General features: G+C 52.6%; 2 protein-coding genes across 2 annotated transcripts in view; one reads left to right on the forward strand and one right to left on the reverse strand.

Annotated features, from left to right (window-relative positions):
• The window catches only part of LOC144734210 (inositol polyphosphate 5-phosphatase OCRL-like), a 53,082-nt gene extending 35,701 nt beyond the window's left edge, over positions 1-17,381 (forward strand). Inside the window, exons 17-22 of the mRNA XM_078616313.1 lie at positions 3,099-3,310; positions 5,089-5,187; positions 11,879-11,963; positions 13,346-13,473; positions 14,403-14,514; positions 15,705-17,381. Of these exons, the coding sequence (XP_078472439.1) occupies positions 3,099-3,310; positions 5,089-5,187; positions 11,879-11,963; positions 13,346-13,473; positions 14,403-14,514; positions 15,705-15,829 (761 nt within the window). The 3' untranslated portion in view covers positions 15,830-17,381. The remainder of the gene's footprint in view (positions 1-3,098; positions 3,311-5,088; positions 5,188-11,878; positions 11,964-13,345; positions 13,474-14,402; positions 14,515-15,704) is intronic.
• On the reverse strand, positions 17,214-25,565 carry LOC144734151 (uncharacterized). The gene is made up of 3 exons (XM_078616215.1): positions 25,545-25,565; positions 18,650-20,962; positions 17,214-18,430 (listed from the first exon to the last, which is right to left on the reverse strand). The coding sequence occupies exons 1-2, from the start codon at positions 25,563-25,565 to the stop codon at positions 19,856-19,858; spliced, it is 1,128 nt and encodes a 375-aa protein (XP_078472341.1). The 3' UTR covers positions 17,214-18,430; positions 18,650-19,855.
• Positions 25,566-25,802: the final 237 nt, after the last annotated feature.

The raw sequence follows: 25,802 nt of genomic DNA on the forward strand, positions 1-25,802 counted from the left end.
CTTCACCACTCACTCCATCACTCACTCCACCACTCCATCACTCACTCCATCACTCACTCCACCACTCCATCACTCACTCCACCCCTCCATCACTCACTCCATCACTCACTCCACCACTCCATCACCCACTCCATCACTCACTCCACCACTCACTCCATCACTCACTCGATCACTCACTCCACCACTCACTCCATCACTCACTCCACCACTCACTCCATCACTCACTCCATCACTCACTCCATCACTCACTCCACCACTCACTCCACCACTCACTCCATCACTCACTCCACCACTCCATCACTCACTTCACCACTCACTCCATCACTCACTCCACCACTCCATCACTCACTCCATCACTCACTCCACCACTCCATCACTCACTCCACCACTCCATCACTCACTCCATCACTCACTCCACCACTCCATCACTCACTCCATCACTCACTCCACCACTCACTCCATCACTCACTCGATCACTCACTCCACCACTCACTCCATCACTCACTCCACCACTCACTCCATCACTCACTCCATCACTCACTCCACCACTCACTCCACCACTCACTTTACCACTCACTCCATCACTCACTCCACCACTCCATCACTCACTTCACCACTCACTCCATCACTCACTCCACCACTCACTCCACCACTCACTCCACCACTCACTCCATCACTCACTCCACCACTCCATCACTCACTCCACCACTCACTCCATCACTCACTCCACCACTCCACCACTCACTCCACCACTCACTCCATCACTCACTCCACCACTCCATCACTCACTTCACCACTCCATCACTCACTTCACCACTCCATCACTCACTCCACCACTCACTCCATCACTCACTCCACCACTCACTCCACCACTCACTCCATCACTCACTCCACCACTCCATCACTCACTTCACCACTCACTCCACCACTCACTCCATCACTCACTCCATCACTCACTCCACCACTCACTCCACCACTCACTCCATCACTCACTCCATCACTCACTCCACCACTCCATCACTCACTTCACCACTCACTCCATCACTCACTCCACCACTCCATCACTCACTTCACCACTCACTCCACCACTCACTCCATCACTCACTCCACCACTTCATCACTCACTTCACCACTCACTCCATCACTCACTCCACCACTCCATCACTCACTTCACCACTCACTCCACCACTCACTCCATCACTCACTCCACCACTCCATCACTCACTTCACCACTCACTCCATCACTCACTCCACCACTCCACCACTCACTCCACCACTCACTCCACCACTCACTCCATCACTCACTCCCCCACTCCATCACTCACTCCACCACTCACTCCATCACTCACTCCATCACTCACTCCACCACTCCACCACTCACTTCACCACTCACTCCATCAATCACTCCACCACTCCATCACTCACTCCACCACTCACTCCACCACTCACTCCACCACTCACTCCATCACTCACTCCACCACTCCATCACTCACTTCACCACTCACTCCATCACTCACTCCACCACTCACTCCACCACTCACTCCACCACTCACTCCATCACTCACTCCACCACTCCATCACTCACTCACTCCACCACCCACTCCATCACTCACTCCATCACTCACTCCACCACTCCATCACTCACTTCACCACTCACTCCATCACTCACTCCACCACTCCATCACTCACTCCATCACTCACTCCACCACTCCATCACTCACTCCACCACTCCATCACTCACTCCATCACTCACTCCACCACTCCATCACTCACTCCATCACTCACTCCACCACTCACTCCATCACTCACTCGATCACTCACTCCACCACTCACTCCATCACTCACTCCACCACTCACTCCATCACTCACTCCATCACTCACTCCACCACTCACTCCACCACTCACTTTACCACTCACTCCATCACTCACTCCACCACTCCATCACTCACTTCACCACTCACTCCATCACTCACTCCACCACTCACTCCACCACTCACTCCACCACTCACTCCATCACTCACTCCACCACTCCATCACTCACTCCACCACTCACTCCATCACTCACTCCACCACTCCACCACTCACTCCACCACTCACTCCATCACTCACTCCACCACTCCATCACTCACTTCACCACTCCATCACTCACTTCACCACTCCATCACTCACTCCACCACTCACTCCATCACTCACTCCACCACTCACTCCACCACTCACTCCATCACTCACTCCACCACTCCATCACTCACTTCACCACTCACTCCACCACTCACTCCATCACTCACTCCATCACTCACTCCACCACTCACTCCACCACTCACTCCATCACTCACTCCATCACTCACTCCACCACTCCATCACTCACTTCACCACTCACTCCATCACTCACTCCACCACTCCATCACTCACTTCACCACTCACTCCACCACTCACTCCATCACTCACTCCACCACTTCATCACTCACTTCACCACTCACTCCATCACTCACTCCACCACTCCATCACTCACTTCACCACTCACTCCACCACTCACTCCATCACTCACTCCACCACTCCATCACTCACTTCACCACTCACTCCATCACTCACTCCACCACTCCACCACTCACTCCACCACTCACTCCACCACTCACTCCATCACTCACTCCCCCACTCCATCACTCACTCCACCACTCACTCCATCACTCACTCCATCACTCACTCCACCACTCCACCACTCACTTCACCACTCACTCCATCAATCACTCCACCACTCCATCACTCACTCCACCACTCACTCCACCACTCACTCCACCACTCACTCCATCACTCACTCCACCACTCCACCACTCACTCCACCACTCACTCCACCACTCACTCCATCACTCACTCCACCACTCACTCCACCACTCACTTCACCACTCACTCCACCACTCACTCCATCACTCACTCCACCACCCACTCCATCACTCACTCCACCACTCACTCCACCACTCACTCCACCACTCACTCCACCACTCACTCCACCACTCACTCCACCACTCACTCCACCACTCACTCCACCACTCACTTCATGGCGCACGCCGCCACCGCCCACGCCGTTGTTTCCCGGCACGCAGGGGAGCAGGTGGCGGTGGCCATCGAGGTCTACGTGAACCAGGAGATGGCGTCGCTGCTGGGCGGCGGGCAGGGCCGCAGCCTGGAAGACATCCTGGTGCTGCACCTGCAGGACGGCCGCGACCACTTCCTCATTATCACCGGCTCCTACACCGAGAGCTGCTTCGGCGCCTCGCTCTCGGCTCTGTGCCGCACTACGCAGCCCCTCGCCCTGGTCAGTATGTATGTTGTGTGTGTGTTGTATGTGTATGTGTTGAACTTCTTTCGCACCATACGCAGCCAGCCATACCAATCGGAGGTGTGCGGGGAAGGACAACAAACTAAACAAAAAATGCAGTTTTTAAGAAATTAGTTTATTAATCTGGATGATGATTTAAAAGAGCATAGCTCTAATCTTGGAAGGAAGAGCATTCCTGACGATTGCAAAAGCGCATCTGAAAGCCCGCGATGAGGTGACCGTCTTTATCCGATGGCTGGCCAAAACGCCGCTGCTGCTGAGAGGATGACCTGAGTTCGCTTGATGGTTCATGCTTCTTGATGATATTGGCAAGGTATTGTGGTTCATTTGCGGGAAGCACTTTGTGTGTAATGAGTGCGACCTACTTAATGTATTTGTTTGGCAACCGGAAGCCAATGCAGCTCAGCGAGCAGGGACGGACATGGACGAATCTTGGAGTGGACCCGTCTCGACACGTGCCAAAGAATATTGTACACGCTGCAGCTTACAAATGTTTATGCCAGACGTCCCGTAGAGTAGTGAGTTGCAATAATCGAGCCTTGTCGATGCGCCGCTACACGCCACCGTGTCGGCTGTGTCACCACTCAATTGTGGCCGAATGTGTCGTAGAGCCCTGATATGGAAATTGCTCGACCTGACTGTATTTTCCACGTGGTGATCAAACAACATATTCTGGTCGAGTGTGGTGCCGAGGGTCTTTAGGTGAGTAGAAAGCTGAATCCTGGAGTCTGCGACCACCACACCTGATCCTCCCGCGGCCCGGCACGACGCTGTGAGAGAGTGGAGTCGGTGGGTGCCCGGCACGGCTCTGTGAGGGAACCTGGTACTGAACGTACAATGGAGATAATCGATGGTTCGTTGTCAATACAGGAACGACTCGACAAGTCTCAAGACTGTTTTCTCAGGGAGGTCCTGCATTGGGAGTGGTTTGTGTATGAGAGGAGTTACAAGAGCAAACCCTCGTACTGAAAGGGGGATGGCAATCCGCAATCGACACACGTTGGACCTGAACCCACTTGCATGCTGCCATCTCGCAAACACCACGTGCCGGCTGTGGTGAGGGGCGGCACACTAAGCGGTCGTCTCCGCGTGCTCCCACTCATCCGGCACGGCGAGCGTTCGCAGCCTCTCGCCGTGCCGGGTAACCCCAGCTCGTGTTTATCACCGTGCGGTCGTGCGCAGATATTTGTTGCGACGAGGAATTTTTCCCCAAACTTGGTCCAGATTTGCGCGCCGGTTGTGCTGTCGGCATCACTTCGCGCAATGATGGATCCATCTGGAGCTCTCCCAGAGCAGTGCAACAATTTGCAATGAGAGAACGGACCACGGAAGCGGATGCCTCAGATCTACTCTAGAGAGATCCCCTTTTCTTTCAAGTGACCTTTGCTCCACGCGGGGGGGGGGGGCGCTCCTTCCCACCGTGCTGCGCGGGGTCATGCTCATCGCATCGCAGCCGCACCAGTGTTGTTAATTATCGCAGCTGGAATTATGGGGGTGTTCTTTTCATTCAGCGAGCAGGAAGCGGGCCGAGTCCATCAACTCGCTACACGGGAGAGCGCGGTTTTCTCATCACAGGCAGTGGCTGAAACCCAGATTGGAACCCAGGTCCCGGCGTTGCTGCCCGAGCCCTCTGACCTCCGAGCCAAACGATCACCGATTTTTCTGTCGCTGGCTTGGCGGGAATGAGCGCCGTTCCACTCTCCTCCTCCTCCCCTCCCCCTCCCCCCCCACCCTCCTGCGTGCGCGTGACGCAGGTGAACACGCACGACGTGGGGGAGCAGAACAGTGCGCAGGACATTCCCAAGGAGATGTGGATCCTCGTGAACCACCTGTACCGCAACGCGCTCACGCAGGTACGGACAGGCGGTGGCATGCGGGTGAGCGAGCGAGCCGCTGGGGAGAGCGTCTGCTGACGATGTCGCAGTCTGCTGACGTGGGGCCCTTTCGTCCAATCCACTGCTGGATGAGGGCCTTTCCACGCCGGTTTGTGTGCAGTGCGGTGGTCGCCCGTCCTAGCACCGTCCCAGGCTCTCTACCCTGCTTGGTCGTGAAAAATAATGTGGGCGCATTTCCATGGCGATTTCGTCAAAGGCTGCTTCCTACGTGTTAATCATTGCAAGCAGTAAAAAAAATTGGTATTGCTAGGCCAGGTGGTGACACCTGTCCTCCGGTTGGTTGGCAGGCCAACCAAAGGGAACATTCGACGTTTGCCCGGCCGCAAGCGGCCTCCGTGAGCAACGCTTGGAGCACTCAATGAGCGCGTGAGCCCACGGACGAAGGCGCCGCACTTTGCACAGCGTGCCTACGGTGGAAAAAAGTAACCCGTTGCATATGGCACGATAAATGTGAGACAGATGTTTTGCACTGTCCAAGCTCCACCACTCATTGCCTCACCAATGAAGATGGAATTTCGTGAATGATTCGCCTCGGCAAGCTCCATCTAGGGACGCCTGACTGCCTGCTGATATTTCAAAGTGTCCTCCTACCCACCAACTCCCCCGCAGTCTTCAGAACGGGTTCTGTGTGTTCGTGCATCGCTTCGTCAACAACACTGACGTGTGTTTGTATCAGTGTGCAATTGTGTTTATTGATATTAGTCGAGTGTGTGGGGGGAACGGTAGTGCAATGGTTAGTGCGTTGCGCTATAAATCTGGTGACCCGAGTTTGATTCCCGCTCACAGCCAACACCAGTGACGATTACCAGAATTGGTCCTGGTGCCTCCCCTAGGTCGACTTAGGCTCAAATGAGTACCTGGTGCGCTGTGTAAACGTCGCCACTGGGGAGACAAAGGTGTCCGGGCGTGGTGCTGGCCACACACCCCCTCGTGTGCCGTGCCGGGCTTCATAGGTGCTCGCTCACAGCCCTTGCCCCAACAGTCTGTTCAGGCTATACGGGGGATCTTTGTCTTTTGTGCAGTGCACCTAGCATGGCATGGGGGGTAGGGTGGGGGTGGGCGGGAGGGGTCCAACTGTGGCAGGCAAGGTGAAGGCCTCAGTGTTCTCGCGAGCGAGCGAGCGATGCTGCCGCTGTGGTGAGATGCGGTGACGTTCTGCTCTGCCCTCCCTGGTGGGGCATTGGAGAGGGTGGGGAAGCTCTGGCTCGGAATCGGGGAGAGAGAGGACGCAGCGGAAAGCGAAGCCGGATTGAAGTTAAAAATCAGTGATTTTCTGCTCAATTGAGCATTGCGGCAGTGTTTAGCATCGCCAAAATGCTCTACAAAAGAACGACTACTGTTGAGTTCCCCATAAAGTGATGAACATTTATTCACCACAGAGGGATGATGGGCTGGGTTTCTGAAATATAGTGCTGGACAAATGAATGTGCTTATGACCTCGCAGGGAGTGAACTCGCATCGTTCCGATTGGCAGCTGCTTGCTCTCCTACACTGAGCCTCCTGGTAGGTGGCTGGCCAAATTGTCTGTGATCTGATATCACGATTCTCTGTGATCCGATGTTACGATTGTCCCATGCAGGCAGAGCAGAACGTACGGCTAACCCATGTCCGTAAGGAAAAATGATCAACAATATTGGTTGAGTTTCTTATATTCTCCGCAACGACGCCAATGACTTGGCCGCTATATAAGTTTCCACACGATCAGCCACCCACTTCGTGGCGCCTGCAGTTGGGATAGCCAGGTCGCTTCTGAAAAAGAGCTACGCAGCTTTATCTAGTTAAACAAATATATTTTAGTAGATTAGTTCATGTATTTTTCCCTACCTCAGCAGCTCTCACCTGATGACGATTGCTTGTGTTGCGATCAAAACGTCGTGATATTGTTATTATTTGTATTATTTTATTATATTTTTTCTATCTACGTGGCTTTACCGAAAGACCCAAAGAATAGTTTAGTTCATTGACGACATTTTTTGGCGTAAATCCCCTCCCCCGTGGTCCAACCCAAGAACACATCTGGATCAGCCGACGATGCATCCGAAGTTGGTGACGGACCTCAAAGCTTGCCGCGGGTTTGCACGCTGTGTTTAGGGCCATCTGGGGCACGTTTGGGGCCGTTGCTAGCCGCTGTTGATGTTGGGCACACACCCAATGCCTCGGCTACATTGCTGCCCATATATCGAGCTGCCGCTGCGGTTCTGCAGTTAACGTGGCCACTCGCATTTTCGCCAGACTTGAGCTGCATTGGGGCTTGGTGGGCGACGTTATGTCCGCTCTGTGTGAGGCCGTGAAGTTAATCTGTTACTCCTGTCTTTTTAGACTCACGCAGAGACCCACAAACTTAACTTTGAGACTCGTAGACCTCCACAGAGGAACAATCACAAAGACCCATAACTCGTGTTGAGACCCATAGACTTACATAGAGATATTTAAAAGCACTAAGATCTACAGAATTACATAGAGATCTGTAAAATTTGAAACCCATAGACTTACGTAGAGATATGTCGAATTACAGAGACCCATCGACTTACGTAGAGATCTATTAAATTGCAGAGACCCATCGTCTTACGTAAAGATCTGTAGAATTATGGAGACCCATAGACTTACGTAGATATCTATTAAATTACAGAGACCCATCGACTTACGTAAAGATCTGTAGAATTATGGAGACCCATAGACTTACGTAGAGATCTATCAAATTACAGAGACCCATAGACTTACATTGAGATCTGTTGAATTACAGAGACCCAAAGACTTACATAGAGATCCGAACAATCGCAGAGAATCATGGACTTTTATAGAGATCTGTAGAATCACAGAGATCCACATACTTACCTAGAGATACAAACAATCGCACAGACCCATAGACTTACAAATGTAATAAAAAAAAATATTTCTCATCAGGCCCCATGGTGTATAGTGCAGTCACCACGCTTGTCCACTCCGTCTCTCTGTGTATCTGCAATGAAGAAGGCCCATTGCCTGAAACGTCACTTTTTATCTTTTTTTCATGTTAGTATACGGATTTAAGGGCAGTGATATTGAAGAATGTGTTGAGTTTTCTGTTTTTTCGACTTGCATAGAGACCCATAGACTGACATAGAGACCCATAGACTTACACAGAGACCCATAGACTCACATAGACATGTAGACTCGCATAGTGACACATGGTCCTGGGACACAGCAGTTAACGCATTCTAAGACGGGGGAGACGTGACGTGTGGTGCCAGTGAAGTTGAATGGCTGAGCCTTAGGAGTGAACTGTGACTGCTTTTGGGGATCTGGCAAATCACCCTACTGGGGAAATTCCACCTCTTTCAAGGATGTCAGAATCAGAATCTGTATTTTTCCTTCAAAAATTCGAAGAGCTATGAAGCTCTTTTTCAAAGATGTCCAGGAGGTGGCGGGTCAGTACACACATGCAGAGTTGGGTTTGGCAACTCCTCACCAAGTGGTTCTCATTTTTTATTTGGCCCAGGAGGGAGGATGGGCTGAGTTGACCACTAACCAGGATGTGAACTGACAGGAGTTTGATTGTCGCACGCTGAGACCACAGTGCCAATCCTGGCGGTGTTATGCCATATCTAACAACAACAACAGTCTTTGTCAATCCGCTGCTGGATGAAGGACTTCAAATGCAGTTGTTAGGCTGCACTTCACTGAATCCTGGTGAGTGCGGGTTGGTGACGGAGGAGACGAGCCTGACTCCGACAGCGCTCGGCGGCGGTGTGAGCCACGGCCCGGATTGTGAGGGCACTGCACCAGCCACTGCACCGCTGCTCCGTCCCCTGTCTGTACGGCGAACCGTTACTGCTTGACGCAGATCGGCGTTCACTGTGCGATGCTGCCAGAATGGTTTCCTCCCGTAAAACGGCTCGTGCGGAATATTTATCTGCAGTCCCCTGAACGGTTCATAATGTTCCGGCTTGTTTCTATGAAGTAGGTGCTTGCACCACGCGCTACTCTCGGGGGGGATGTTTAAGCTTATTTTTGCGAGGAATACTCTTCACCGTTTATGTGCAAGAGCAGCCAAGTTAGAAATGGGGGGGTCAGCCAGGTTAAGTAAACGAAAAGCTGTGTAAAAAGATTGAAAGGGAAAGTGGCTCCATTAAACAGTCGCTCAAGTGAGAGGTGGCTGAGTCAGCACTCTGAGTTTCCCGGGTTCCAACCCAAGCCTGTGATGAAACTCAACTCGACGATTTGTTTTATTTTACCAGGTAGTGCACCACGGGGCTACGCAGCTACTTTTGTGACCCGGCCACCACAGGTGACAGCTCAACCAAGTGGTATTAGCACCACGAGGTCATTTATAGCAGGCAAATACTCTTAAACGCACGTCGATAATTATAAAAGTGGAGGGAACAACCGGAGGACCTGGAGAAAAATCCACGCGACCACGGGGAGAACATGCAAAGTCCAAAATATACAGGTGTCAGGGTTGGGATCGACCTCCTCTAAATCAGACGAGGACGTTAACATCTCGTTAAACTGGGTAGCTCTAGTCGAGTGAGTTTGATGGCCTCAATCCAGTCACCAGTGACTGCACGCACGCAAAAAATTAAAGTCACCTTAAATTTAGTTCAGCGATTAATTTGTAAAAAAAAATTCCAGCCCTGAGAATTAAAACATCGGCGTGACTGTCACGCGACGCACATTACTCTCAGATGGCAGGGCGGCTGAGAAAGTTCTAACGCCCCTACCATGTGGACAAGAGGTCGCGAGGTCACTTGAAGGCGCTCTCCATCTTACCGATAGCTCGGTGTTCACGTGCAGTTGTATCGAGGGGACTGTGTGTGTGCTGTAGTGGTGTGATCTGGGGCTGTTCTTTCTGTTGTTCTGCTGTCTTGCCCAAGCTTGGGAATTGGTTTAATTAAACAATTTCAGCTTATATACTTGATCTATTTAACGTATTTATTTTTAGTGATTAGCTTACCTTTCCTATGGTTTTAACATTCAAAGCTGCCCCCCCCTACTCGGAGGACGTCTGTGAAATCGAGCTTTGTAGCTCATCGGAATTCCTCTAGGATGAATAAAGATGGTGACTTCCGACCGTCGGAGGTCGATATATATCCGTGTTGGCGGCCGTTGTCTAACACGGCAGGTCGCGCCGCTCTCTGCAAGCGATCCGAATGGGCACTTGGTGGTGCGACGCCGACAGCGCGGTCGGCGTACGATTCGGGGGAAAACATTCCAGCGACGAGAAACCCTAAACGAGGGCCGAATCTACAAAAAGACCCCAGTTATTTAAAACGAGAAACCCTCTAAATATGTAGAACTTGTGAAAGTAGACAAAGTGAGTTTTTTGGTATCGGCGTCCGTGGTACTTTGTAACTTTTTTTCCGGGGCAGAGCCAGGTTTGGTCCAGCAGAGTGCCCTGTTTCTTGGCCCACGCCTGACCCGCAGAGGCTCGTGGGCCACGCGTGACCCGTGGAGCCTCACGGGCCACACGTGACCCGCCGCGAATGTGGGGGGGGGGATTGCTGAGGCAACGTACATTATGCATGTGCATTATGCGAGCCCTTTGAACTTGTCCTTCCTGTCTATTGTGTCTAAAGAACACTTACTTCTTTTGGCAAGGTGACTTCTATAAACAAAAGGAAGGAGCAGCAATGGGCTCTCCTTTGTCTCCTGTGATAGCGAATTTGTACATGGAAGGTTTTGAAACAAAAGCAATAGCTTCAAGCACACTAAAACCCTCTGCTTGGTTTAGATATGTGGATGACACATTGGTGGTCTGGCCACACGGCAAAGATACACTGAACGCAATTATAAATCATCTCAACTCGCAAAACCCATCCATCCAGTTCACTATGGAAGGAGAAGCTTGAAGAACTCTCCAATTTCTGGATATTCTGCTCAGACGGGGTAGAAATGGTAAAATAACACACAGTGTTTACCGACAGAAAACGCATACTGACGCCTATCTGAATGCAGAATCACACCATCACCCCGCACAGAAATTTGCTCTTATCAAGACGCTCATTCATTGAGCTAAGAAAGTGTCAGATGGTGACAGTCTGAGAAGTGAAATTGAACATGTTAAAGAAGCTACATCATGGGACCTCCTTTGCCAGTACCAAAATATGAGAATAGGTTTTCCCCTTTTTTCTGGCAACAAAACAGCTGTGTTAAGATGTTAAAACACCAAACTGAAACCTTTTACAAGGAATCATGTCTGCATTAACCACAATGCTTGTGGTCATAATGCAAAAAAAAACGTACTCTGAATATATATGCATTGTCTTTGAAACTGATTGGTCCACACCATTGCATTCTGACCACAAGTATTGTGGTTAATGCAGACATGGTTCCTTGTGAAAGGTTTCAGTTTGGTGTTGGGAGTGGTCCTCACTGTGGCCATGGCAGCAGAGAAGAGCCAGTGCCGTTCCTCCATGGGGCCTTGAGTCGGCTTCTCGTTCTGAGCTCCACTGCTCCCCCTCGACACCTTGTGCCGTTGGGTGTCGCCAGGGCTCCGTTTCGGCCGATGGAGGAGGCGAGCTCACGTGGTTCCACAATGGACGTCTTGAATTCAGACGGGAGGGCGGTTGGTGGCGATGGTGGGGATTTGTTGGCGATATGCTGAGCCGGTGGGGGGGGGGGACAGAGATTAGGATTTTGCCGAGATCAACTCCGCGTGGTGTTTCCCCAGGAGGATCTGTTCCAGCAGCCGGGCCTCACCGCCGAAATGGAGGAGATCCGAGATTGCCTCGACACCGACATCCCCGACACACTCCGTATCCTTTCCGCCGATCGCACTTCGGTGTAAACACACGCGCACGCGCGCACGTACGCGCACACGCGCACGCTCGCTCGCGTGGTCGTGCACACACGACCTGTCACAGGTACGGTCAGACAAACCGACGTAGCATTGGGGAGAGGGCCTCACCCAGCAGTGTATTGACCGAGGGCTGTAACTGGCGTGCGCAAGAGGAGAAATCCATCCGCAGAATTGATCCGAGCTGGACGTGGAAGCGAGGGACGCGAGAGTCGATTCTCGAACCCGACCGCGCTCTGAATCGTCGTGACCACTCGTAGAATCGCCGCTCAGGGGTGACTGGTGGCGCCTCGACCCAGGGGGCTTTGGCTTCACGGCTCGTGCGGCGTTGGTGAACTGCTCGGCTTTAAGGTGGCCAGGAGATGGTGGCATAGCAATTATATGCTGCTGAACGTGTCCGTGCAACAGCCTTGTTGGGTGTTCTCCGCAAATGTCGCTCATTGGAAAAGTTTGTGGTTTGACCTGGCAGGCCGCGCTATTTAATACTGCGGGTGTATCTACCTTGAAATACCACATTAGATGTTAAAGATCCCGTAATGTCACTCAAAAAATAGTAGTGCCATTATGAATAGTTTGCCCGCAAATGATTCACTTGGCATCACGCACGGCAACATCACCCCCTACTGTGAAACTACTGCAGACTGTCTACAGAACACATCAGCGCCTTCCTTCGAGATTGCCTGAAGTGATTAGAATAGCGCAAATACACCAAGTGTACTAAGTATAATGGTTCGTATTATCTGCGTAGTTTGGTTTTTGGAGCACGATCAAAGCATTCACAAATGGAATTGGCCAAATATCGCAATGCAGGGCCCTGCTATAAAAACCTCTCGGGACTCGGCGAGGCCTCCCCGTGTACACGTGCAGTGGCTAGGCGATGTCAACTACCTCCTCGCCTGGTCTACAGGAGGATCGTGGGTTCGATCTCGACCCTGACGATGCCTGCTGTATATTTGGAGTTTGCGTATCTCTCTCCTCGTGGTCGCGTGGATTTTTCTCCGGGTCTTCCGGTTTTTCCCTCCACATTTAGAAACAACATCACGTGCTTGGAGTATTTGGCTGCTATAGATTTGCACGTGGTGATAAGCCACTTGGTTGGACTATCATTTGTAGCTAGATTGCTCCTGAAAACGAGCTATACAGCTCAGTGAGCCTTACCTGGTAAAATAAAAATAGTTTATCGTTTTACATGCGGGGAGAAACCTCCTCTTGTACGTGCGTGGGTCGTGTACGTGGGGAGTCCTCGCCGTGCACGTGCGTGGGTGGTGTGCACGGGGCGCTACCGGCGTGGTGCTGGGAGCGTGAGAGCCTTTGCGTGGCTGTTTCCTGAGCCCCGAGCAGCTGGGAGCAACCACTCGGTGGCCGAGTCGCTGCTCATGTTCCTGGAGGCGCTGGCCGAGCCCGTGGTAAGCTGCGAGCTCTACGCACAGTGCCTCGCCAAGGCGAGCAGCGCCTCGCAGAGCAGCCAGGTGGGGTTACACCGTGGCGCGGCACACACCGCACCTCAGGACGCCGCACCATACAGCGGCACACCACAGCACACTGCAGTACACCGCACCGCAGTGCACCGCACCGCAGTACACCGCATCGGACTGCAGTACACCGCTACACACGGCTCCACACCGTGCCGCACTGCACCGCACCGCACCACTGTCTGCCGCACTGCAGCATAAACTCTCGCTGTCCATCAGCTCATAATGCAGCAGCTGCCTGAAATTCCACTTTTTGTGCAAATTTGGTGAGTATCGACCCCCAAAACGACAAACTGCCAGCAACAAACAGCGCCATCAAAGTTGTAATGAATACAAGTTTAATGAGTAACTTGTCTTGAGCAAGCTTGGGAAAAGGGACGATGGGAGGGAATTCCGAAGTAGAGCAGTGCGAGGAAATAAGCCCAGAGACATGTGATGACCGGTAGTGTGGTGAGTGGGCGAGAGGGCGAGCGATCGGGCGAAAGGTCGAGAGGGTGAGCAGGCGAAAGGTCGAGAGGGTGAGTAAGTTGTTGTGACCGATGGTTGAACGCAGTGTGGCTGAGACGAAGTAGTCGGTGTTTGGCAGTCCGAGTCCTCAATATGGGCGGAGTGGAAGAATCGGCGAGTGAAGTTCCAGGGATGAGTAACCGTGGTAGTAGCAGCAAGAGAAGAGCGATCGCGAGGTGACTGATCGCTGGTGAGTGACTGAGTGATATCACCTTGTCACATCTGCACGATGGAGCCACGAGAATCCTGCATCATTTAGCGGGATGTGTAACCCCTCCTCCCCAGTCATTGTCATCGTCGGTGCACGGCGCACTGTGCGGTCATTGTTGTGGACGTGGCATCGAGCGTTGTTCCTCCTCCCCCCCCCAACCCCCCCATTCCTTCTCCTCCCCCCCACCATGCCGCCTCGTCACCACCAGGTGATTCAGCAGCTGCCCCGCTGCCACCTGAACACGTTCCGCTATCTCATGGCGTTCCTCAGAGAGCTGCTCAAGCACTCGGAGGACAACGGGGTCGACCTAAAGTTGCTCGGTAAGACGTCTATTTGCGTTTTGTTTGTCATCCCATGGGGGGGGGGTGGGGGGGGGGGGCGGCAGGGTGTTGGGGTAAGCGGCGACGCTCGTTGCCTCGCAGCAAAGAAGGGGGCCTGGGTTGGATTCCCAACTGGGGCGCTTGTCCGTGTGGGGTGTAGCGGTGTTCCGCAGCCCGTTGTTCTGCGTTCCGGGTTTCCTCCGGATTCTTAGGTTTCCTCCTCAAAAAATAAATATAAGCCCCCACAATGTAACCGGTCAGTTCACAATTCTCGTAAATCGCCTGATGATGCTGGATGTAGTCGCCAGTGAGAAACGTGGGTTTACTCTCCAACACACCCGTGGGGCTGCAGTAGTAACTCATTTGCAAGTTTTGTTTCCGTGACAAACCTTACTCATTGGCTGTGTCAGATGGTGGCGGGTTAACAACACATTTACACCAACGCGATCTCACCCCAAAAATGTTTAACCTTTATTATGAATGTAACCGGTGTTGGCCGAACATTCCAATGCTCAGAAATCACCTGAAAATTACTCGACTGGGCTCAAAAAGAGCAGCAGCAGCAACAACATTGCCCCCTGCTAAGAAAACTCGGCTAGGCCCTCCTGGAAAAGTCACGATCATCCCCATGAACATCATCTCATTATTATCATCATCGTCATCATCATCTTTACCACCATCATCCCCATGAACATCATCACCATGAACATCATCTTCTCACTATCGTCATCATCTTTACCAACATCATCACCATGAACATCACCGCAGTATCACTATCACCATCTTTACCACCATCATCACCATGAACATCATCTCCCATCATCATCATCATCTTCGATCACGCTTGTAATGACGATCCACGACAAACAGAAACCCGAGTGCGAAGTTGAGTTGCATCTTCACGACGCACTCGGGAGACAGCCGGCCACGCGGATCCAAGGGTTTCACAAAACTTGGGAGAGACACAAACCGGAGAAAAAAGTGGAAGTTTTGGATATTCAGCTCCCCGTCGGCTTAACATGCGGCTTAGTTCGACAACGTCCAACGCATGTTGGGAATCGCCCCGTGCACCCCGCGCGCCCGTTCCTTCCAGCCGTTTTTAACGAACCGTCGCACGCCCCTTCCTCGTTTGCCGCCCCCTTCGCCACCGCCCCCCCTCGTCTCCCCCAACCCCTCCCCCCCCCTCCCAGCGACGGTGTTCGGGGGCCTGCTGCTCAGGCCGCCGGGCAAGCGGCGGGTGCTGAATTCCCAGGAGAAAGAGAAAGCCGCTGACTTCATCTTCAACTTCCTGGTGGAGGCAGCCTCGGCCGACTGAGTCCCGGCTGGCAGCAGCTCGTTCGGGGGGTGGCTCTCCGTAAGAACATCGACGGGACCAGGGCTATCAACTCTTTTTTGCCCGGAGGCCTCGCCCCCCCCACCCCCCCCATCCCCCCCCTGCCCCCCTCTGTGGGGCCCACTGGCCCCGACGCAACATTTCGCCCCTCTTCGTCTGGCGCCTGGGCCTCTGCGCCCCCATAGGCCCCTGGCGCAGTCGCGACCGCCGTTGTCGCCTGATAACTAACGCCGCTTAAGCTTCCGAGACGCGTGCACGTGCGCGCGAGGAGAGAGAGAGAGACGCCTGGACCCGTTGGGTCTCCCAACCCTCTGGTGTCGACGCGGCAAGCAATCCTCCGCCGCATTGTGAAGACATCCCGATCGGGCTGTGCCTGCTGCAATGGGCAGGTGTGGTTGCTCGCTCGGTGAAGCTGGTCCCAAATCGACACCCGCTGACTTAATCGCTCGGGGTGACATTTTTTTTTTCAAACAAACGTTTAAATACAATCGAACGATCGCCGTTTTGATGTTGATGTCGAGCGGTGGGCGGCGCTCCGGACGACGGTGCGAGAGTTCGATTCCCGGTCGTGGCTAACATCGGTGGCGACATCCAAACCAGTCCTTTAAACCCGTTCTGAGAATCGTTTATTAATCGTGTTAAGGCCATCCGTGTGGATTCCACACGCATATATATATACGTATAACATGTCACTGCACTGTTTGTAAATAATTCACATTTTTATTTTGCGTGTATTGTAATATCAATCTTATCAATAATCAAATCTGTTAAGTGATCAACGAGCGGGGTATCCATACGTGAGCCGCTATGAGGATGAAACCGGCGCACTGTCGTCCATCGCTGCATCACGGCCGCTGCTGCCAGCCGCTCGCATCTCACCTCGGACAAGAGTGGGGGGGGGGCACCACGACGCAGTCCTTCGGGAGCTGCGGCGTCGGTTTTTTTCTTGTTGCTTGTGCACAAAGGGCGGCGGGCACGTTTTTTCACAATCATCTCCGTGTTGTCTGTCGTTCGCTTGACGCTGCTCGGAGCCCCCTGTTGTGCGGTGCTTGCATTGGGTTTGAACACCTCCTGACATTGTGTTTGTGTGTGTGTGTGTCTGTACACATCCTGGCATTGTGTTTGTGTGTGTCTGTACACCTCCTGGTGTGTGTGTGTACACCTCTTGGTGTGTGTGTGTGTGTGTCTGTACACTTCCTGGCGTGTGTGTACACCTCCTGGCGCGTGTGTGCACACGTGCTGATGTGTGTGTGAGTCTGTACACGCTACGCATAGTTCCACGTACACACACAACAGTCGCGGAGCGGACAGCTTGCGGGGTGGAGCTCCTAAGAGGTTCCCAGAGTTAAGTCGTACACGAGTTGGATTAGCAGTTCAAATAATACCATTATTTATTTTTTTGCGGCAGCTTTCGCACAAACAGAATGTCCCACAAAAAAGCGCGCTGCTGTACAATCCGAGATGACGTGAGATTACAAACCAGGAACGATGACTACTGAAAGAAATAAACACGATCGCTTGAAGGTGAAATAAATTATTTGGTGCTGTTGGAGCGTTGTAGCGGTGCGCAAGGACAACTTAACAAGAAACTCGACACGCTCGTCAATAACGCCGTCTTAGAAGAAACACGCATATAATGGGCGACGTTTCAGGCAATGACCCTTCTTCATGGCACTACACGGGTATAATAATTAAAAATACATGAGCGACGTTTCTTCATGGGACATACACGGGTGTATGTGCCATGAAGAAGGGTCATTGCCCGAAACGTCGCCCATTACATTATTCTTAAGACAGTGTTAAGTGATGAGTGCGTTGAATCATTCAAAGAGGCCAGGGAATAAGATTTGAGTTTTAAGATAAGATTTTAAGATACCAGTGGCAATGGGGGGTGGACGTTAGCGGTGGAGATTCCACATTCCCATGGTGGGGGCCAGTCCAGCGGGCAGCCGCTACTCACGTCCCACAAACTAGTACTCAATTTATTGACCGTGACTGACGATGTTGAACTGGTCGAGAATAACGACAGTGGCAGCCAAGGGCGAGGGAACGCCCCCTTGAGAGCACCTCGGCCACGGAGATGGAGTGATAAGTTCAACTCGTGGATGGCCGCCGAGTGGATTTGTTGCTTCGTGGGACTGCGAGAGATGGTGACAACTCGGGGGAGGCCTCCATTCAACAGTAGATCGATCATGGCCGATGATGATGATGGGACCCACTCCCAGGGCGATTTGAACTCGTTGACCTCCAAGTTTGCGGGTTGCGTGCTCGGGGCACAGCTGTGCGCATCCAAAGGTCAGAGTCGGAATGCGGAATGGACGTTGCCTTGTGCTTATTTTACCCCCAAAAATATGCCACTGGTCGGGGCTGTTTCATTTCTTTTTTTTGCAAACGTAATCTTGACGCTAAATGTCACCCCAATTACAACCTGCAGCACCACCGCTCGACATGAGCGATGATGCACGCGTGACTCAACTTCCGCCAGCAGCTCGAAGCCGGCCAGCCTCGCTGCCCGGGGGGGTCGAGGCGCTTGTGAGGGCCGATTGGAACGGTCCGCCAGAGGTGGACGCGGCAGGAGCGCTTCTGCCACAAAGGGTCAAATGTGCAGCTCACTTAGCATTGTTGTTTTAGTAGCGATCGGTGCACTTTTATAGGTATGAGTCTAGCAATGTACGATTTTTAATAGTTTGAAAAAAATAGTTTTTACTGAGATAGTCTAAAACAATCCATGATAATTTGGAGAAATAATTGATTTAAAAAAACCCAGAGTTCTGGAGAGAACCCACACTCAGCCACACTCACCCCGCTCACTCCGCTCCCTCCACGTCGCTCCCAGTGCCTTGCATGCGTCTCGTGGCGACGGAGCAACAACCTCCATGTGGCTTGAGGAGCAAGACAGAGTTCTTCTGGGCGAAGAGTCGAGCCTTAGGAAGACGACGATGACGCCGATGTTGCTGAGGATGGTTCTTGGCCAAGTGGAGAAATAACGCAGCGTCATCGCGGCCGCTAATCTGCTGGTCGTGTTGCGACACCGACTTTGTCCGCGAGCCCTCCAATGCGCTGTCTGCTGCGTCACACTCGGGACGAGACGTTGGGACGAGCCGTGCAATGTGCAGCGACTGCCCGCACGTCCGTCACACGGGATGACGCATTCACTTGCGGATACCCCGGTCGTTTATCATCGGATTCTTCACTCCCAACAAGCGATTGAATCTCGGGAAAATGGTGGGGCCCCTCTTATCTCAGAAGTGGGGGAAAAAAACATGTATTCAGCCTGTGGAGATTGATGTGCAGTTGCCACCTGTTCAGGTTTGAGCCGGCAAGTCCAGGAATTGGCATCTGTGTTGGGATGGCAGAAAGGTATTTGCACCAAGGTCTGGCATTGGGAATGCTGTGTTGTTGAACTTCATCGCAGTTGACGCAGTTTCGATGGATCCGGGCTGTCTGAGAACTGCGTCCGAGGACTTATTCTGTGTGGGAAAGGTCGCTGGGAGACGTGGATCCACAAAGTCTGTGGTGGTGGTAGTGGTGGTAAGAAAGAGGATCGACAGAGTCGTTCGCTGTGGTGGTGTTGGTACAAAGACACGCGGGCAGCGTGGATGGTGCCGTGGGGCGATGGTTTAGTGCACTTGGTGTTCAATGTGGAGGTGGCCAGGCCGATCTCCGGGCGCGGTAGTTAAATTAACCAATTGTCGAGTTCCTTCAACCCACACGCCCCACTCCCCCACCGCCACTTTCCACGCAGCGGTGTAAATAGGTGCTCCACGATTCGTGGAGCGGCACGCCGCGTGTGGGATTTGGCTTTCTCGCACCTCTTTCCAAGGCCAGCGTGGAAGAGTAGGCCAAATACCCGCCCGAGGACCTCTCCACAGCTGGCAGGCATTTGCAGGGCTGCGCCTTTCCCCACGAGGGCGAGAACCCCTGCGAGGTGGTGACGATGAGGAGGTGACGAGGAGGGTGGCGGCCCCGTCGTGGCATTTATACTTTGACAAAACGTGCGGTGCGTCATCAGTCGGGCTGTGTGTGTGTGAGGCTGTCGGGATGTGTGTGTGTGAGGCTGTGTGTGTGAGGCTGTGTGTGTGTGAGGCTGTGTGTGTGTGAGGCTCTGTGTGTGTGAGGCTCTGTGTGTGTGAGGCTCTGTGTGTGTGAGGCTGTGTGTGTGTGTGTGAGGCTGTGTGTGTGTGAGGCTGTGTGTGTGTGAGGCTGTGTGTGTGAGGCTGTGTGTGTGTGTGAGGCTGTGTGTGTGAGGCTGTGTGTGTGAGGCTGTGTGTGTGTGAGGCTGTGTGTGTGTGAGGCTGTGTGTGTGAGGCTGTGTGTGTGTGGGGCTGTGTGTGTGTGAGGCTGTGTGTGTGTGGGGCTGTGTGTGTGTGTGAGGCTGTGTGTGTGAGCCTGTGTGTGTGTGTGTGTGAGGCTGTGTGTGAGGCTGTGTGTGTGTGTGAGGCTGTGTGTGTGTGTGAGGCTGTGTGTGTGAGTGAGGCTGTGTGTGTGTGAGTGAGGCTGTGTGTGTGTGAGTGAGGCTGTGTGTGTGTGAGTGAGGCTGTGTGTGTGTGTGAGGCTGTGTGTGTGTGTGTGAGGCTGTGTGTGTGTGTGAGGCTGTGTGTGTGTGAGGCTGTGTGTGTGTGAGGCTGTGTGTGTGAGGCTGTGTGTGTGTGTGAGGCCGTGTGTGTGTGTGAGGCTGTGTGTGTGTGGGGCTGTGTGTGTGTGTGTGAGGCTGTGTGTGTGTGAGTGAGGCTGTGTGTGTGTGTGTGAGGCTGTGTGTGTGTGTGTGAGGCTGTGTGTGTGTGTGAGGCTGTGTGTGTGTGTGAGGCTGTGTGTGTGTGTGAGGCTGTGTGTGTGTGTGAGGCTGTGTGTGTGTGTGAGGCTGTGTGTGTGTGAGGCTGTGTGTGTGAGGCTGTGTGTGTGTGTGAGGCCGTGTGTGTGTGTGAGGCTGTGTGTGTGTGGGGCTGTGTGTGTGTGAGTGAGGCTGTGTGTGTGTGTGAGGCTGTGTGTGTGTGTGTGAGGCTGTGTGTGTGTGTGAGGCTGTGTGTGTGTGAGGCTGTGTGTGTGTGTGAGGCTGTGTGTGTGTGAGGCTGTGTGTGTGAGGCTGTGTGTGTGTGAGGCCGTGTGTGTGTGAGGCTGTCACAGTGACGCTGCTGGTGGTTTCTGCCACGGGCTGCTGTTGACGACGAGGAGTCGCAGGAGGAGACGTCAGGCCCCGTTGCCAGAGCAACCGGCGGCCACGATTGCGAAAGCAAATCTCATGCGCTCTCGTCTGTGCCACACTTAAGAGACAATAATGCCCGTGGCATGTTTAAGCCTTCTTGCCAAATGACCGCGAATCTCTTGTCTGCTGTGTCTCTCTTATCTGCTGTGTCTCTCTTGTCTGCTGTGTCTCTCTGTGTGCGTTGTCTCCCAATGACCGGCTCATCTTGCGCTGTGTTGGTGTTTGCGTGCATCTCTGTGACCCCACAGAGTAACTCTCTCTCAATATAAAATTAGTAGACTGCTGCTTTAAAAAAAGAACACGCGTACAATAATACCCGAATATAAGTAAAGCTCAGTGGACATGGAATCCTCTACTTGCGAACACTCGACTTACGAACTTTCAGAGATACGAACAAACCTGGTCCGTATGTCCAGTTGCCTGTTCGGACCGAGAGTTCGTAAGTTCATCCGCCGCGCAATAAATGGTGGTGGTGGCATTGACATCTGCAGAACATGAAGAACCGGTGGCATCTACAGAACATGAATAATAATATAATAATGCAATTTGTAACGCGCACAAATTTGTGGACGAAACGGCCGCAACTCAGAGGCGCGGAGCCAAGCTCAGAGTCACTCGAAAGTCGGGATGTAGAGGTGAGATTTTAAATGTCTCTTGAAGGAGAAGATGGAGGTGATGCTGCGAATGTGTAGTGAGTCCAATTGAGTCGCAGACGTTATCTTAGGAGCAACACTTTATTTACACAACGGTACGTAACACAACACAATCTACACTCGGGTCTCGAATGCCCATCTCACCACGCTACGGCAGAACTAGACACAGTTCGCTATCCCGGTCCGGACCACGAGCTGGGTCCCGGACCGCGTGGCTAGAGGCTTCTTCTCCCCGACATGGATCTTCTTCACACCAGCACACGAAGAACCTCGACCTCCTCACGGGGCGCTCGTTATATGCCCCCGGGCTGGGGCTGGCTCCGCCCTTCGCCCCGCCCACCTTGCAGGTCTCTCAAGCTCCTTCTCGAAGGTTCCCGAGAGCTCTTTTGGGCCACGTGACCACCCAGTGGCCCCCGTCCACCGGTGGCCCCCCTCCAATATCATCCGGTCACGTGTCAGCAGGTCAACCAGCGTATCATGCCCCAAGGTAACCCTGGCTGGCTGACGCTCCCTCTCGCTCCCTCACCGGGAGCCCGCACCGCACACTGTACGTGGTGGCCCCGCGCTGAGCAGCGCTCACCCAAGCCCCGCTAGGGCTGGTACTACACCCCGTATCCCGGGCTGCCCATAATGACAACACATTACCCCCCGTGGCGTGGCTTCGTAAGCCCCGGCACCATACAGTGACAAGCACAGTCACTACAAAAGTAAAAAGTGCATTGTGTGTGCGTCGATGTATGTGTGTGTGTAAGTTCATGTGCGTGTGTGAGTTGCTGTGTGTTTGTAAGTCGATGTGCGTGTGGGTCGATGTGTTTTGTAAGTCGATGTGTGTGTGTGTGTAAGTCGCTGTGCACGTGTGTGTAGGTTGATGTGTGTGTAAATCGATGTGTGTGTGTAAGTCGATGTGTGTGTGGGTCAAGGTGTGTGCGAGTCGATATGTGTGTTTGAAAGTCGATGTGTGTGTGTGTAAGTCGCTTTGCACGTGTGTGTAGGTCGATGTGTGTGTGTGTAATCGATGTGTGTGTGTGTGAGTCTATGTGTGTATGTGTTGCTAGGCACGCTGAGGAGAGACTTGCGGAGCCCCAATGCGGTTTCAGGAAAGGGCGGTCCTGCACAGATGCCATATTTTCTATCCGTCTGCTACAGCAGAGGTGTTGGGAATTCCAACAAGACCTACATCTCTGCTTTACTGACCTGGTCAAGGCCCATGATACCATCAGTAGGCCTGGGCTCTGGGTTATTCTTCATGCTTTCGGTGTCCCTGACCCTCTGCTCATGATCATTAAGGACCTTCATGATGGTGAGTGGGCCCGGGTAAAACTACGTGGCCGGGAGTCAGAGCCATTCCCTGTACACCTTGGGGTGCGACAGGGATGTCCTCTGGCTCCCACATTATTTAACATCTATATTGACCACGTAGTTCGTGAAGCCTTCAATGGCTGTACCGGGGGAATTTCCATTTGGTACAGATATAATGGGAGTCTGATCGATGTCCGGGTGCGATCAAGGGATGGCTCCCTATTGGTCAACCACGTTATGTATGCCGAAGATTTGGTAATAGCTGCTCATTAAGAGGAGGAGTTGGAGACACTGCTGCCGAGACTGGAGCGTGCCACTAAGAGGTGGGGCCTTACCATCAGCCCCACCAAAACTAAGCACCTGCCTGTGTATTTTGTACCATCGGACACTCCACCCCCACAACTCCCAATCGGTGATGGGGCAGTTGTGGAGAGAGTGGAGAGTTTCCCATACCTGGGCAGTGTGCTTATGACCGCCTCCAGTTTAACAGCAGAGGTTTCACTCCGAATCAGTCGAGTGGCAAAGTCTTTTCATCGGTTGCGTAACGCTGTGTGGAAGCTACCTGGTCTGTCGCTCCGCACGAAGCTTCAGGTCTTCTCGGCCACAGTCATTCCCTCCCTTCTCTACGCTTGCAAAACGTGGACCCCCCTAAAGGAGCATCTTCGCCGGTTAGGAACAGTTAGGCTGGCCTGCCTACGATCCATCCTGGGTTTAACCAGGCTGGATTTTGTGAGGAGCTCACAAATCCTTGAAAGATCTCGGCAAAGTCCCATCGGTGAGCTCCTCTGGCAGGCAAGGCTGCGTTGGCTGGATCATGTAGCCCGCATGCCCAGCCACCACATGCCTAAACAGTTATTATTCGGCCGGATCAAGGGGGCTAAACGGGCATGGCATGGGCTAGAGAAGAGATGGGGTGATGTGGTACAGGAGGACGTGGAGCTGAGTGGACTTGCCGATGACTGGTACCAGCGGTGTCAAGATCGGCCTCTGTGGAGGAGGCTCGTGAAAGACGCTGCTGGGCAGTTGAAAGCAGTCGCCCTCCAACAACAACGGAGGGCGGAGGAGCGACGCTCAAACAACGGGTGGAGCGCCGGGTGGCTAAAGCATAGCTAGTTGGCACAGTAGGGGGCACAGGTGGTGCATCAGCCAGTCATCTCAGTCAGTCGACCCGTGGCACCTAGGTCTGCCCCGTGACCTCCTGCCAGCAGGCGTTCAACACTTCACGTGGCCTCAAGGTGCACATAGACTGGCACAAGCATCGTGATGTCACCGCCACTTAGTGGCGAATGGCGGTTGTTGTGTGTGTGTAAGTCCATGTGTGAGTCGATGTGTGTGTGAGTCGCTGAGTGTCTGCAAGTCAATGTACGTGTATGTGGATCGATGTATGTGTGTGTAAGTCGATGTATGTGTGAGTCGATGTGTATGTGTGAGTCGATGTGTGTATCAGTCCATGTGTGTGTTTAAGTCCATATGTGTGTGTGTGTAAGTCGATGTGTGTTTGAGTCCATGTGTGTGTGTGTGTAAGTCGATGTGTTTGTGTCTTTTTCGCCCGGGCAACGCCGGGTACTTCCCGCTAGTGCAATTTGTTTTAATTTGTGTTGCATGAGTATGAATAGTGGAACTGCATTCGCCTATACAACGTGAATCGAATATGTAACTTACCTGTATGCGTATGTTGTAAAGAATGCTGATATAAAATACGAAAAATACGGTCGCCTAACCAATAGTCATTGTGCAACCTGCCAATTGAATGGTGAATTTAAGCTACCTCTATCGGGTTCATGTGTGTATAAATCTGGCTCTGATACTAGCCAGTGCCTCCCCAGCCATTGACCTCACCGCACGTCACTGGTGGCATCGACATCTGCAGAACGTGAAGAATCAGTGACATCTACAGAAGATGAAGAACCGGTGGTATTTTCATCTGCAGAATATGAAGAACCGGTGGCATCTACATCTGTAGAACATGAAGAACCATTGCCATCTATATCTGCAGGAGATTATACAACTTTTAAAGTCATTCCCCATGTTCAGTGTACACGTTTGGAATCGACAGGAGTAAAATCGACTTACGAACACAGACCCCTGGAGCTGAGCTCATTCGGAAGTAGAGGAGTCCCCGTGATTGACATATTGTGTACAGTACTGTCACGACATGAAAGAGGGGTGGTGATGTTTATTCCAGTGAAATAAAATCACCTGAATCCTGGACTGCAAGATTGTAGAGACCAAAATTGCGATTCACACAATCGTTTTCTTTTCCGTTTTTCCCTCCACCACCGCTACCGCTACACATGGCCACGCAAATCAAGTTGCCACGTGGGGAAAAATGTGCCGATCGATTAATCGCTGGGGGGCTTTATTTTTTGTTGTTCAAGAGCCGGAAACATTTATTTTTTACAACGTTGTACGAGATTACGCCCAGCATCATCAGGGGAGAGGAGAGCGAATGCGCTCCCCTGGTCTGGGTCCACAACCTGATATCAGGAGAGCCGTGGAGGTCCTGGGCCTCCTCTACGTCGACTTGGCCTCAAATGAGTGCCTGATGCAGTGTCGCAAGCATCGCTACTTGTGGAGACAAAGGTGGTCGGGCGTGGTGCTGACCACACACACACTTCACGTACCGTTGCGGCCTCAATAGGTGCTCGCTAAAACAGCACTTGCCCCAACAGTTTGTGAAAGGCTATACGGGGGATCGTTGTCTTTGTACAACTGGGGGCCTTGCTGGAGTGTCTGGTTCGGAATAGAGAAAAGATTAGGTGAGATATTAGATTGTGCATGTGTAGTGACAGAGAAAGGT

Source organism: Lampetra planeri, chromosome 50 (genome assembly GCF_965212315.1).
Source record: "Lampetra planeri chromosome 50, kcLamPlan1.2.h2, whole genome shotgun sequence".
Taxonomy (NCBI): domain Eukaryota; kingdom Metazoa; phylum Chordata; class Hyperoartia; order Petromyzontiformes; family Petromyzontidae; genus Lampetra; species Lampetra planeri.

What these genes read in the sequence shown, in the direction of transcription:
- LOC144734151 (XM_078616215.1), bottom strand. Translation starts at nt 25,565, where the DNA reads ATGCTTGCGACACTGCATCAG. An exon ending in TGCTTGCGACACTGCATCAG is followed by an intron (nt 20,963 to 25,544) that starts GCACTCATTTGA and finishes TCACTGTGACAG; the next exon opens with CCTCACACACACACGGCCTC.